The sequence below is a fragment of the Haematobia irritans genome, chromosome 4 (genome assembly GCF_050003625.1).
Source record: "Haematobia irritans isolate KBUSLIRL chromosome 4, ASM5000362v1, whole genome shotgun sequence".
Taxonomy (NCBI): Eukaryota; Metazoa; Arthropoda; class Insecta; order Diptera; family Muscidae; genus Haematobia; species Haematobia irritans.
Genome location: NC_134400.1, coordinates 11575596 through 11587767, shown reverse-complemented (window position 1 = coordinate 11587767; position 12172 = coordinate 11575596). Strand labels below are relative to the sequence as shown.

Genomic DNA, 12172 nt, shown 5'->3' with positions numbered 1-12172 from the left:
TTTTAAAAAGTCAAAATCAGCTGATAAAAGAATCGTATGACATTGGTAAAAGTCAATTATTTATTCTTTCAATTATCCTGAAAAAAATAATTCAAATCCAGAGAAAAGTGAAGGTTCAATAAGACTATAATAATGCCACAAAGTTAAGAATGGAAGTTAGTCAAATGGCTCTTCGCCAGCTATTAACAAAAACAGTTCATGATGCAGTTTAAAAATTGATGTGCGTGGTATTTTGTTATCAAGAGAGCTGAAACCACCATAAACATATGATTTTGACATCTTATAATATTGTCAAAATAAAAAAATTGTAATCATTTAACCTTCTTATTCAGCCATGCGTCCACCCATGATAATATAATTCCCAGGTAGTTTATTTTATTTTTATTTTCTTTATTTAATTTGAAGCCACACAGCGACCAATTTATATAAATAATAGGGCTGTCATTCGGGATTGGGTTTTAAAAATCCCAGGATTCGGGATTTCAACATATAGAATCCCGGGATTTTCCGGGATTTTTTTCGGGATCCCGAAAACTCATCATATCCCGAACAACTCATCATATGACTAATGACTAATTTATCGAAAAATATGAAATTCAAAGTGGTACAGTGTCATACATAATCGCAGCAGTAAAAATTTATTACTATTGGTGCATTTCGTACATTAAAAATGCAAGATTTCACTTATTTTCTGTGATTGTTTTTAAACAGCTGATGACAGGTGTTGCATATTTTTTGAGATGTCCTGGATAAACGAGTACTCTGTTTACTTTAGTCCTTCACGGCATAGCAGTGGCGATTTTATAAGGAAAATGTTGGTATTTTGGCCATTTTTGCCTAAATCGGAAATACTTGACTATAGTCTTAATTGTTATCCTTGTGCAAAATTTCAAGCATATCAGGATAAAACTCTGGCTTCTTGCCCCATATAAGTGCATATCGGGCGAAAGATATATATGTTAGCTATATCTAAATCTGAACCGATTTCTTCCAAAATCAATAGGGTTCTATTCTGACCCAAAACAGAAACTTCACAATAAACACAGGATGAGCGTTTTTCAAATGCAACAACTTTTCAGTTTGATGGTAAATATAATTTTCAACATAAATTCAACTTGACTTGAAATAGCTCATCTTCAATACATCTTCAAATTGTTTGTGAATTACTTCGAATTTGCCAAAATGTTGACGAAATATTTGAAAAGGTGTTGAAGATAATATGAGAAAACTTTGACAAAACACTACCCTAAATGCAACGAAAAAACCATGTGGTTTTCAATACTTATTTGTGCAACGAAGTTCGTGGTCAATTGCAAGAAATAAAAAAATTGAAATTTTTTGACAAATAACCAAATAGTTTATAAAAATAGGTAAGTGAAAATAAAAAATGAAATAAAACTTTAAGGAAGTCACTAAATGTATATCTCTTTGCAGAAAACTAAAATTATGGATTCTACATTCTTGAAAACATTAAAAAGCTGACCGATGAAAAAATGGTGGACAATTAACTGGAACTGCTTCAAATAGTTTATAATAATTGGTACGTCAATATGAAAAATTAAATCAACACTTTAGAGAAGTCACTAAATTTAATGGTGTTTTCTTTTCTGAAAAAAGTGCTTTGCCTTCATTTTGTCTGTACAGAATGCGCATTTTTAAAATGTTACCAGCAACCTAAAAAAATGCTATCATTTCAGCGGGCAGAAAAGAATTCAAGGAAGGAAACAGGGCAATCGCAGCACTCTCGTTTGTTGGCAGTGCTGAAAATGCCCGTAATTTGCCCCTATGCGTGGCGATATTTTCACAACAGAATTCGAAGCCTTTTCGCACTTTTGCCTGTTTTTTTTAGAAAAGAACCTAAAAAGTACATTTCCGGGTAAAATGCAAAAAAAGTGCGCATTTTTTACAAGAAAAGAAAACGCCATAAATCTTCTTGCAGAGAACTAAAATCTTTGGATGCTACATTCTTGCAAACATTAAGAAGCTGAGCAATGAAAAATGAGTGGCTTATCGACAAGAAAAAGTTTCCAGAAACATTACAAGTGCAACCAATTAAAATTGGTAAAAACAACAAATTTTTGAAATCAACAACTTCTGGATGAAAATGTGCATCACATCGTCAGTTTAATTCATATGCTATTATCAGTTTAAAATGGATATTTTGTGAATTCCTTCTGCTGGAAATCAATTCTAACACGCGGTTCAGTACGTTCCTAATTTCAAATTGCCCGCATGTTAATAAATTTTAATGCTGTTTTATGACACCAAAAGGAAGGAAATCGAATTATCAATGCAAAAGTGTTTACTAATAATGTTTAAGATATTTAAAGTTTTGTTTTGTTTTTTTTTCTTATTTGTTGATATGTTTAATAAGATTATTATTTATCAATTGGTATTGTAGTGTATTATGTAGTGTAGTGTATTATTATATATTTTATTTTGATGAAAATAAATAAATTATACAAAATTCATAGAATTTTGGCTTTGACTTTCAATTTGAAGTGGGGATACCATTCATACAAATTTAGGTTGAAAAGTATTTGCAACGATGTTAATTTTGAATTTGACTCGTATCGAAAATTGTTTGACAAATTATTGAGTAGCTATGCATTTCAATTTGAGGATAACACTTGAGATATTATTGCTAATGTGTTGAATTTCACTGTTGAGGGTAATGTCTTTTTTTTTGTTGAGAACGCGATTTTCTCAACAATTTCTCAACTTGAATATTACCCTAATCCTTTGAAAAAATGTTTGAAAAGTTGTTGAAATTTAGCATTTTTCAAACGTTTGTGTTTATTGGGTTGTGCCAAATTTGAAGTCGATTGGACTAAAACTGTGACCTACACTTTGATCACAAAAATCTGTTCACAGACAGACGGACATGGCTATATCGACTCAGGAGCTCACCCTGAGCATATTTGCCAAAGACACTATGTCTCTATCTCGTCTCCTTCTGGGTGTTGCAAACATATGCACTAACTTATAATACCCTGTTCCACAGTGTGGCGCAGGGTATAAAAAGGACAAAATAAGAAAAAAGTAAATTTACTAAACCAACCACAACAAGCCATCACTGCTAACAGTATTACAAAAAATAAAAACAACAAAATTACATGTAAACAAAAGATATTAAATATTTTCTATTTGTTTTGTTTACATTTTAATGTTAAGGTCAGTACTATGTTCGCTTTTCGCGTTGAAGTTTTCGCGGTTACAAAATTTTTTTATAGAAATACGATTTTGATAAAATTTTCGATAGAAATAAAATTTTGACAAAAATTTCTATAGAAATAAAATTTTGACAAATTTTCGATAGAAATACAATTTTGACAAAATTGTCTATGGAAATAAAATTTTGACAAAAATTTTCTATAGAAATAAAATTTTGACAAAATTTTCTGTAGAAAAAACTTATGACAAAATTTTCTATAGAAATAAAATTTTGACAAAATTTTCTCTTAAAATAAAATTTTGACAAAATTTTCTATAGATATAAAATTTTGACAACATTTTTCATAGAAATAAAATCTTGACAACATTTTCTATAGAAATAAAATGTTGGCAAAATTTTCTATAGGAAAAAAATCTGGACAAAAATAATATAAAATTTTGACAACATTTTCCAAAAGAAATAAAATTGACAAAATTTTCTGTAGAAATAAAATTTTGACAAAACTTTTTGAATAAATAAATTTTTGCAAAATAATATTTGATGGTTGATTTTGATAAGATTTTCTCCAAATGTTGTTAGATTGTTTTTGTCTCAAGTTTCGATTGTGACTGAAATGGTTCGCATTATTTTAATACGTGATCGATAACTACTTATCTAGGAAGTGTTCGTATGGAAGCGTAATATAGAATCGTATGCATTCTTCAAACTAAAACAATGCTGAAATTCAAGAAAATCGTGTTTTTAACTATCGGTTTTACAAAATCGAGATTCTCTTCCCACATAAACTTGTCTATTTTGCCAAATATGTAAGACTATGAGCAAATAAGTTTGTTACAACATTTTGTTAAAGCTATTGTACCATAAATCTTATATCGGCTCAAAAATGTCACAAAAGGTAATAAATCATCGCGGTGGTATTACGGTGCTGAACAAGGTGAAAAAGTGTTGAAAAAAGTACTAAAGTACTTCATTTTCCATCCCTGGTACCAATCTTAATTAATTCTACATTCGCACTAGACACGAAATCCTCGTAAACGAGGATTTTGGCCTAGATCTCAGTAGATTTGCAATAGGCAAATATCAGCTAGCTCATACAGGATTTCAACAAAATCTCTTTCAAAATCTCCTATACTGCCTTGTACAACTGTGGGTTTAGTACTAAAAATGCGCTTTTTGCAACCCTGTTCCAATTTTCCTTGTAGATGAATGTGTGTGTACGTGTATACATACGGGTTTGTGTTTGTATTTATATATTTACAAACAGCTGTTAAATCCTCAAATCTACGAAATCTCGTTATTTTGCTACTCTGAACACTTGAGATTTGTAAAGAGTTTTTGGTTCTAAATAGAGAGATTTCGTGTCTAGTGAAGCACAACTACCACTTTGTTGTATCATGTGGGTATAAATTGTAAATAATTAATACAAAACAGCTGACATTATTCTATTAAGTAACCGTTATTCGGACACTCATAATCACCTCAACAATATTCTACACGTCACAATAAGAAGAAACACACGTAAAAAATTAATTAAAAGAAATCACATTTTGAAAAGAACGAAAACTTATTTTTTTTACAATTCCATTTAAACTTTTATGTTGCCTTTACTAGATAAAGAAAAAAAAATCAACAACGAAAACTAGAAATTTGCAAATCCAAGAAGTTTTGAGTTCATCAAAAAAAAAAAAAAAAACAACGAAAGTCCCAGAATACACCAAAATCATAATCAGCCTTCATATTCGTATACCTAGAAAGAAATAAAAACTTCCTTCTTTTTTCGTTAATAATTGTTGCTTGTCCTATATTAGTTTGGCCAAGTATTTACGGAATAGTGTATTAATAAATATAATTGAGTTCAACATGGCGAATTCTACAGCAGCTGGACCAACAAAACAGGAGATGGAAGCCGTTTTTAGTCGCCTAAGGTCACAGCCAGCAAATAAGGTAGGTATTGAGTGGCGGAGTGATGAAGGAAGTAAGAAGAAGTGTTAGGGTTGATTTCGAATTATGGATTTTTCCATTTGCTGTACTTGGCCATTTTAGTTAAAATGCTAATAGCCAAAGTGGGCTTAACTATCTGTTAAGTTATTCCATGCTTGATTGCTGAACCCTGAAATTTGAAGGCGACACGTTTGTTGATACGTTCAGAAATATGTTATCAAATTGTTTGAAGAGGACAAAAGTTCTGGTTCATGTTCCGATATTTGGTGTTGAAATATTTCCGTTTAGCTATGGGTTCTTAACCCAAAAACATATAAAATAAAATTTTGGCAATATTCCTACTTAATGAGAAGTTAAAACTGAAATTGGAATTGACGTCCGAGAGTATTTTGATTTTGAGGTAATAAAAAAATATATATTGGAGAATATTCGGGTATGAAATTTCTATATGAAGTTGGCATATAATACCCAAAATGAATCATAGGTTAGGTTAGGTATAGTGGCAGCCCGATGTATCAGGCTCATTTAGACTTCGTTATTCAGTCCATTGTGATACCACAGTGGTGAACTTCTCTATGTTAAGCTCAATGACAAGGGCCCTCCATTTTATAGCCGAACGGCGTTCCATATTGTAGTGAGACCACTTAGAGAACCTTTGAAACCCTCAGAAATATCACCAGTATTACTGAGGTGGGATAATTCAACGCTGAAAAACTCTTTGGTGTTTGGTCAAAACTGGGTGTGAACACACACCACGGTGGCTCCCAATGTTATACCCCATGTTCCGATATTCGATATTGCAATATTTCGGTTTATCTATGGTTTCTTAACCCTAAAAAAATATAAACTAAAAAAAGGCATATTGCCAGCCTATTAATGAGAAGTTAAAATTGAAATTGAATTAAGAGAATTTTCATTTTGTAATAAAAAAATAAATTGGAAAATATTCGCGTATGCAATTTCAATAGGAAATTGGCTTACAAGACCCAAAATTAATCGCCTACCTCCCTCCAGATCCATAATGGAGGCTATGGAAATTTAGCTTGCGATTAAATTTGTATAGCTAGGCTTGTAGAGATTGGTATCTGGTAATTTCTTTTCATAATATAATACCATTTCTCTTAATCTTTTTGTCCAATTAGTCTATATAGGAAAATTATAATAATATGTAGAAGAAATTCTTGCGATTTGCTAAACACTATTTTAGCTGCCATATCATACTATACCGTAAATAGCTTGGCCTTATTTCAAAGAAATTCCTTTCCTGCTGCCTTACTTGAATCTCCAGTAATAATGCCACAAACAAAGAGAAAATGAAATACCTAACCATCTTGCATTTTGAGCCTCAGGGAAATGGAATTAACTTCCAGCAGACTATCCCCAACATGGTTAGGTTAGCCTATAGAGCATGAAGCCAACCCGTGGAAAAAGGGGTTGGGTATGCCATTGTAATTTCTCATAGTTGTTCTCTCTCCTCTTCATCAATCGTATTAGCGTTTCCACACGAGATCCAAATTGAGCTTTCTAGTTTCCATCCCGAAGCCTTGGTAAACGCAATTATCTCCTTCAGATTACAGTCCCGTACATCGGTAGTAGTATCATGTTTCTTCCAAAAGATAATGCTGGACACTGAAAAGGACCTTTCTAGGTCTTCGTTTCCACACGAAATCCAAATTGAGCTTTCTAGTTTCCATCCCGAAGCCTTGGTAAATGCAAGTGTCTCCTTCAGATTACAGTCCCGTACATCGGTAATAGTATCATGTTTCTTCCAAAAGATAATGCTGGACACTGAAAAGGACCTTTCTAGGTCTTCTATCCCGAAGCCTTGATGAAGGCAAGTATATCCTTTAGATTACAGTCCCGTACATCGGTAATATCCTGAAAGAAAAAGGAGCCCAGGATATTGTTTCTTCCAAAAGATAATGCTGGACACTGGCACAGAAAATGGTAGGAATCTTCCGTTGCCTCCGGGTTCAGACACCATCTAGAAATATTATCATTCATTCAGCCAATCCTTACCATGTGTTTTCCCAAGTGTGTTATGTTCTGTTATGGTGCCTATTAGTGGTCTCAAATCTTCTTTATCAGTCGCCATCACTACTACACTACACTTGTCGTTCCATATCAGTTTGGTTTGTTTGCAGTCCGCAGAAGACGCCCAAAGTCATTTCCATAAATCATTATATCCCTAACATAGTCACCACGACTTCCATTGTATTCTAAGCACATCATCTTTACTCCATCCACAATTGTGACAACAAATTCTTGGTAGCTTCAACCGGCTCTCAAATGTCCTTGTGTAAAAAACAACTTCCAGATTCCATTTCGTGACCCTTTTAATACGAATCCCCTAACTATCACAAAAGAACCCCATATAGCCCCCATATAAATCGATTTTCTGTTTCTTAAGATTAGGCCGGTATTAAGTTAACATTATCGTACTAAAATAGCCATTTTTTACGGTTACTTTTCTTTAATAATTCATTTTAAAGAATATAAAATTTTCAATTGTTGCTTGGGATCATTTCCTACCAAGTTGTAATAAATTTCGCCAAAAAAAAAGTTGTAATTTTGTTCTGCATTTATGGTTTTATTTTCGATTGCGTTAAAAACAATTTCCAGATTCGATTTCGTGCAGCTTTCCCGTAACACACAAAAAATAGTCCTTGGTTATATGTATCTTCCATATAAACCGTTTGGCTGTTGTCTTCTTATTCACATGGAATTCAGTGATTGACTTTATTATCCACCCTCTAACAATCATGTAAAAAATAGGACCTCCAAAAGCTCGGTATGATAGACATCGGTCCTAATACGTACATATTTAGATATAGCCACTGTATAAGCTGTAAGTGGTCTTCAGATTTTATTTTATTTTACGGCAAGTCAGGTCAGTATATATTTTCCCACAATCACACAAAAATAGTCTACATATCGGTCTAACTATACTTACATATATAAAACGATTCACAACAAAAGTTGTATATGTAGTTTCATAATCTCTGATCGATCATTCATTATAATCCCTTTCGATTTTATTTACAGGCATGTTTTGATTGTGGCGCTAAAGCACCCACCTGGGCTACTGTAACCTATGGTGTTTTCATCTGCATCGATTGTTCGGCAGTACATCGTAGTCTTGGTGTTCATTTGACTTTTGTACGCTCAACTCAATTGGATACAAATTGGACATGGTTGCAATTACGTCAAATGCAAGTTGGTGGTAATGCCAATGCCAATGCTTTCTTTCGTCAGCATAATTGTAATACCACAGATGCTCAGCAAAAATATAATTCTCGAGCTGCTCAATTATATCGCGATAAATTGGTTCAATTGGCCCAGCAAGCAATGAAAGTGCATGGAACCAAGGTGAGTGTAGGAAGTTAATGAAGGAAATCGAAGGCTTTAGTTTTTTGTTTTCTTTTGTGAAATAACAAATTTTTTGTGATATGATGTTTCCCCCTTTTTTTGTTTTTATGCTAAAACATTAACTAATTGCTTGTGTTCCATATTAAAAATTATGTATCATGGCTTTATTGCCATCATCATTTCAATTTACAGCTATTTTTGGATGGTTCAACAGATAAAAATGAAAGTAATGATAACACCAAAGAAGTGGACTTCTTTGACCAATGCCATAATGATAACAATAAGGATGCATTTTTCGATAATAACAATATTCAAAGCAATAACGAAAAGGTAAGGTTAACAAATACCCCCCATCATATATGATATATGTATATAGCAGATCAATTGAAAAGTCCCCTTCCTTAGTAAAATTTGTTTTTTTTTTTTTGTAATTCAACATAATTCCCCTCAAGGCTTATACACTGATTGTAGGGAAGTTTTAACTTTTCGTAGTATAATTTGCTCTTTTGCTCTTCAAAACTGAAATTAGTTTCGGATTGGCAAAGATGGAAATTTTTAAATTTGGCAAGACGCGTATGTGTGTATGTGTTAGGGCGGGGACTTCTCAATTGTTATGTATTTTTAAAAATTGTTGATTGTTTGATAATACGATACCATTTGAATTGTAAGTACTTAGAAATTAAGACCGTTCCGCAGCCTGTTCTGTTCTGGTGTAACCACAAAAATTAAATGCTTACATTTTGATTTTTTTTTTATAATTTTGCTTTTCTAATTGATTTTCTATAAACATAGATTGATATTTCTTTGAAGCCTTCAACACCGGTTGTACCCACCGTTGATAAACAATCCACAGGTGCTCCCAGCGTAGATCTATTAAATTCTGTTGTTAATGCGCCAACCACACTAACACCCTCCATAGGGGTCCGCAAAATTCAACCAAAAAAAGGAGGGGTAAGTTTTTGTTTGGGCTAATGGCTTTTGTTCTAATAAATTTCTTCTTTTTGACAGATGGGTGCGCGTAAAATGGGCGGTGGTTTAGGTGCCACCAAAGTTAAAACCAATTTCGCCGAAATTGAACAACGCGCCAATATGGCTAATCAGCTTAAAGAGTCTCCCATCGTGCCTGATAAACCTCTAACGGCTGAAGAAGAAATTGAATCTGTGGCCAGCATGCGTTTAGCCTATCAAGACCTATCTTTGAAAAAGAATCAAGAAGAGGCTAGATTGAAGTCTATAGATCCGGCCAAGGCCAAACAAATGGAACGTTTGGGTATGGGTTTCAATTTGAAAGGGTAAGTAAAGCAAAAGGTCTCAAATATGAAAAGCAATGGTTAAAAAAAGGTGGAATTGTCTTTATTAGATATGTACCGTACACCTTTATGCATTTTGTTCGCCAAATAAATCATTGGCATTCCATGAAATCTTACGAAAAAAATCATTTGCAATGAAATTGGAAAACTACTCATTTTATTTATTTTTATTTTCATTTTGTAAATTAAAGCCACAAAGCGGCCAATTTATATAAATTACAATGTACTCTTTTATGTAGAGACTCTGAATATTTATATCTATCATACTGAAATCTTAATAATCCTTATTATTTTTCGTTGACAGTAACGCTGATATTTCCCATTCAGTCTTGAGTGACATGGAAACAATTCAACAGGCTCCTGCCCCCAAGTCCTCTAACACATCATCATCATCGCAAATGTCATCCAAATTATCAGCATTTGATAATGATAGCTTCTTTAATGACTATTCCACCAGTATGTATAGCGGAAGTGGTAATGGTGGTTTCTCTTCGTCAACAGCCAGTAGCAAAGTTGATAAGCAAGAATTGGAAATGATGGGGTTTGAAACAATCGAACCCATTGGTTCAACACATTCGAATATCACATCAATGTTTAACAGTCATGAGAGTGATATAAAATCTAAACCAAAATCTTCAACATCATCTGGTAGCTCTTATGAAAATAGCTATTCACGTAAAACGCAAAGTAGCAAAAATAATTCCAATAGTAGTTTTGATGATACATCGGCCCAAAAGAAATTTGGCAGTGCCAAAGGTTTCGGATCTGATCAATTCTTTTCGGATAGTCAATCAAGAAATGATAATTCATCTAATTTATCCAGATTCCAAGGATCAACTTCCATCTCATCTGCTGATTACTTTGGAGATAGTTCAAGTCAACAAAGTCGAGGATCAAGAGGTAAATAAATATCAACGAGTTCAAGTTCAAGAGAGGCATGTTTAGAAATATAAGGAATTGGGATTTAAATAAAAACCACAGCCAAACAAGAGACTATTTGTTTTTGGTGGCAAATAATGTTAAGGGTAATTATTTTTTGAGTTTATTTTGTGGTTTTTAGATGTGCCTCTCTTGAAGTATATGCAATGAGATTTTTATACCTTTAAGATGGGTATTAAGTTCGAGTTTAGCCGATAAAATTGTCATTTTTCGCAATTACTTTTCTTTAATAATTCATTTTAAGGAATATAAACTTTGTAAAAATTTGCTTTGGTCTATTCCCCATCAAGTTATAATGAAATCTGCAACAAATATGTATAATTTTATGGCTTTTTTAATGATTTAGTTTTCACTTTAGTGAAAAAATGACGATTTTAGCGGCTAAACTCGAACTTAATACTCACCTTTAGTTAATGTATATTGTAATAAATATATTTTTTACCTTTATTTTACTAGGTTATAATACTGGAGTGGTAAATTTCCAAGCTCCCGATATCGATGATGTAAAGGAAAGTGTTCGACAAGGTGTTCATAAAGTTGCAGGCCGTCTTAGCAATTTAGCGAATGATGTAATGTCATCTCTTCAGGATAAATATGGTTACTGATAGTATTTTTTACTTTGTGCTTTGTTTATTGGCTGGATTTGTATTTCAGTTTAATAGTGTAAACTTTCCTCTTATTTAGTTTAATATTCAGGGGTTTCTATTACTACAAAAAAAAAAAAAAATATTCCATTCTATAGTCACATTATTGTTTCTTTCCAAAAATGTTGATTGTTCATATTTTAGTTTACTTTAAAACAACAAAACATACACATAAACAACAACTTTTCATTTTAGTTCTTAAAAAATTCTTAATTTGTATTTGTAAAAAAAAAAAACAAAACTCCAATCGTTAAATGAAAATATATTAATTCCATTTTTTTAATATGGTTTAAACATCAAGACATTGCTCGTTTTTTGAATAGCACTCTCTTAAATGTATATTCTGTTGATTTATTATAGCATGTGCCACTACTGTGGAATAAATGTCATGAGAATCGATAAAATTGATTTTTCGAAAAATTCGATAAAATCGAATATATCTGGCAATATATGATATTTCCTATGGGGAAATTTCATAAATGATTGTTTTAGATGTGTTATTTAAAAGACGATCAGTGCAAAGTTTTATTAAAAATTCTTTTTTATATGCTAATAATAACAAATACACTTTCAATGATAAAATCAGAGTAAAGACAAAAACAAAGTAATTACGTTGAAGACAAAAGAGCACCTCTTTAAATGTTATGTTACATTGATGAAGCAAGAAAATGTAAATGAAAAAAAAAATGAATGAAATATATATATATATATATAAATATAAATAAAAGAAATTGAACTTCCCCTTTTTGAAAAAAAAAAAATATTTGGGGTATTTTATAAACGAGGGTTGCAGC

At 32.2% G+C, this 12172-nt stretch overlaps 1 protein-coding gene across 3 annotated transcripts; it reads left to right on the top strand.

Annotated features, from left to right (window-relative positions):
- Window positions 1-4658: 4658 nt before the first annotated feature.
- On the top strand, window positions 4659-11672 carry ArfGAP3 (ADP-ribosylation factor GTPase activating protein 3). 3 transcript variants are annotated; one of them, XM_075304193.1, is made up of 7 exons: window positions 4659-5119; window positions 8162-8485; window positions 8678-8815; window positions 9296-9436; window positions 9494-9777; window positions 10100-10695; window positions 11191-11672. In XM_075304193.1, the coding sequence occupies exons 1-7, from the start codon at window positions 5036-5038 to the stop codon at window positions 11337-11339; spliced, it is 1716 nt and encodes a 571-aa protein (XP_075160308.1). In that variant the 5' UTR covers window positions 4659-5035; the 3' UTR covers window positions 11340-11672. The 3 variants fall into 3 exon arrangements, with proteins under 3 accessions (XP_075160308.1, XP_075160309.1, XP_075160307.1); XM_075304192.1 differs by having other exon boundaries at window positions 4660-5119; window positions 9278-9436; XM_075304194.1 differs by lacking the exon at window positions 8678-8815 and having other exon boundaries at window positions 9278-9436.
- The last annotated feature ends 500 nt before the right edge of the window (window positions 11673-12172 follow it).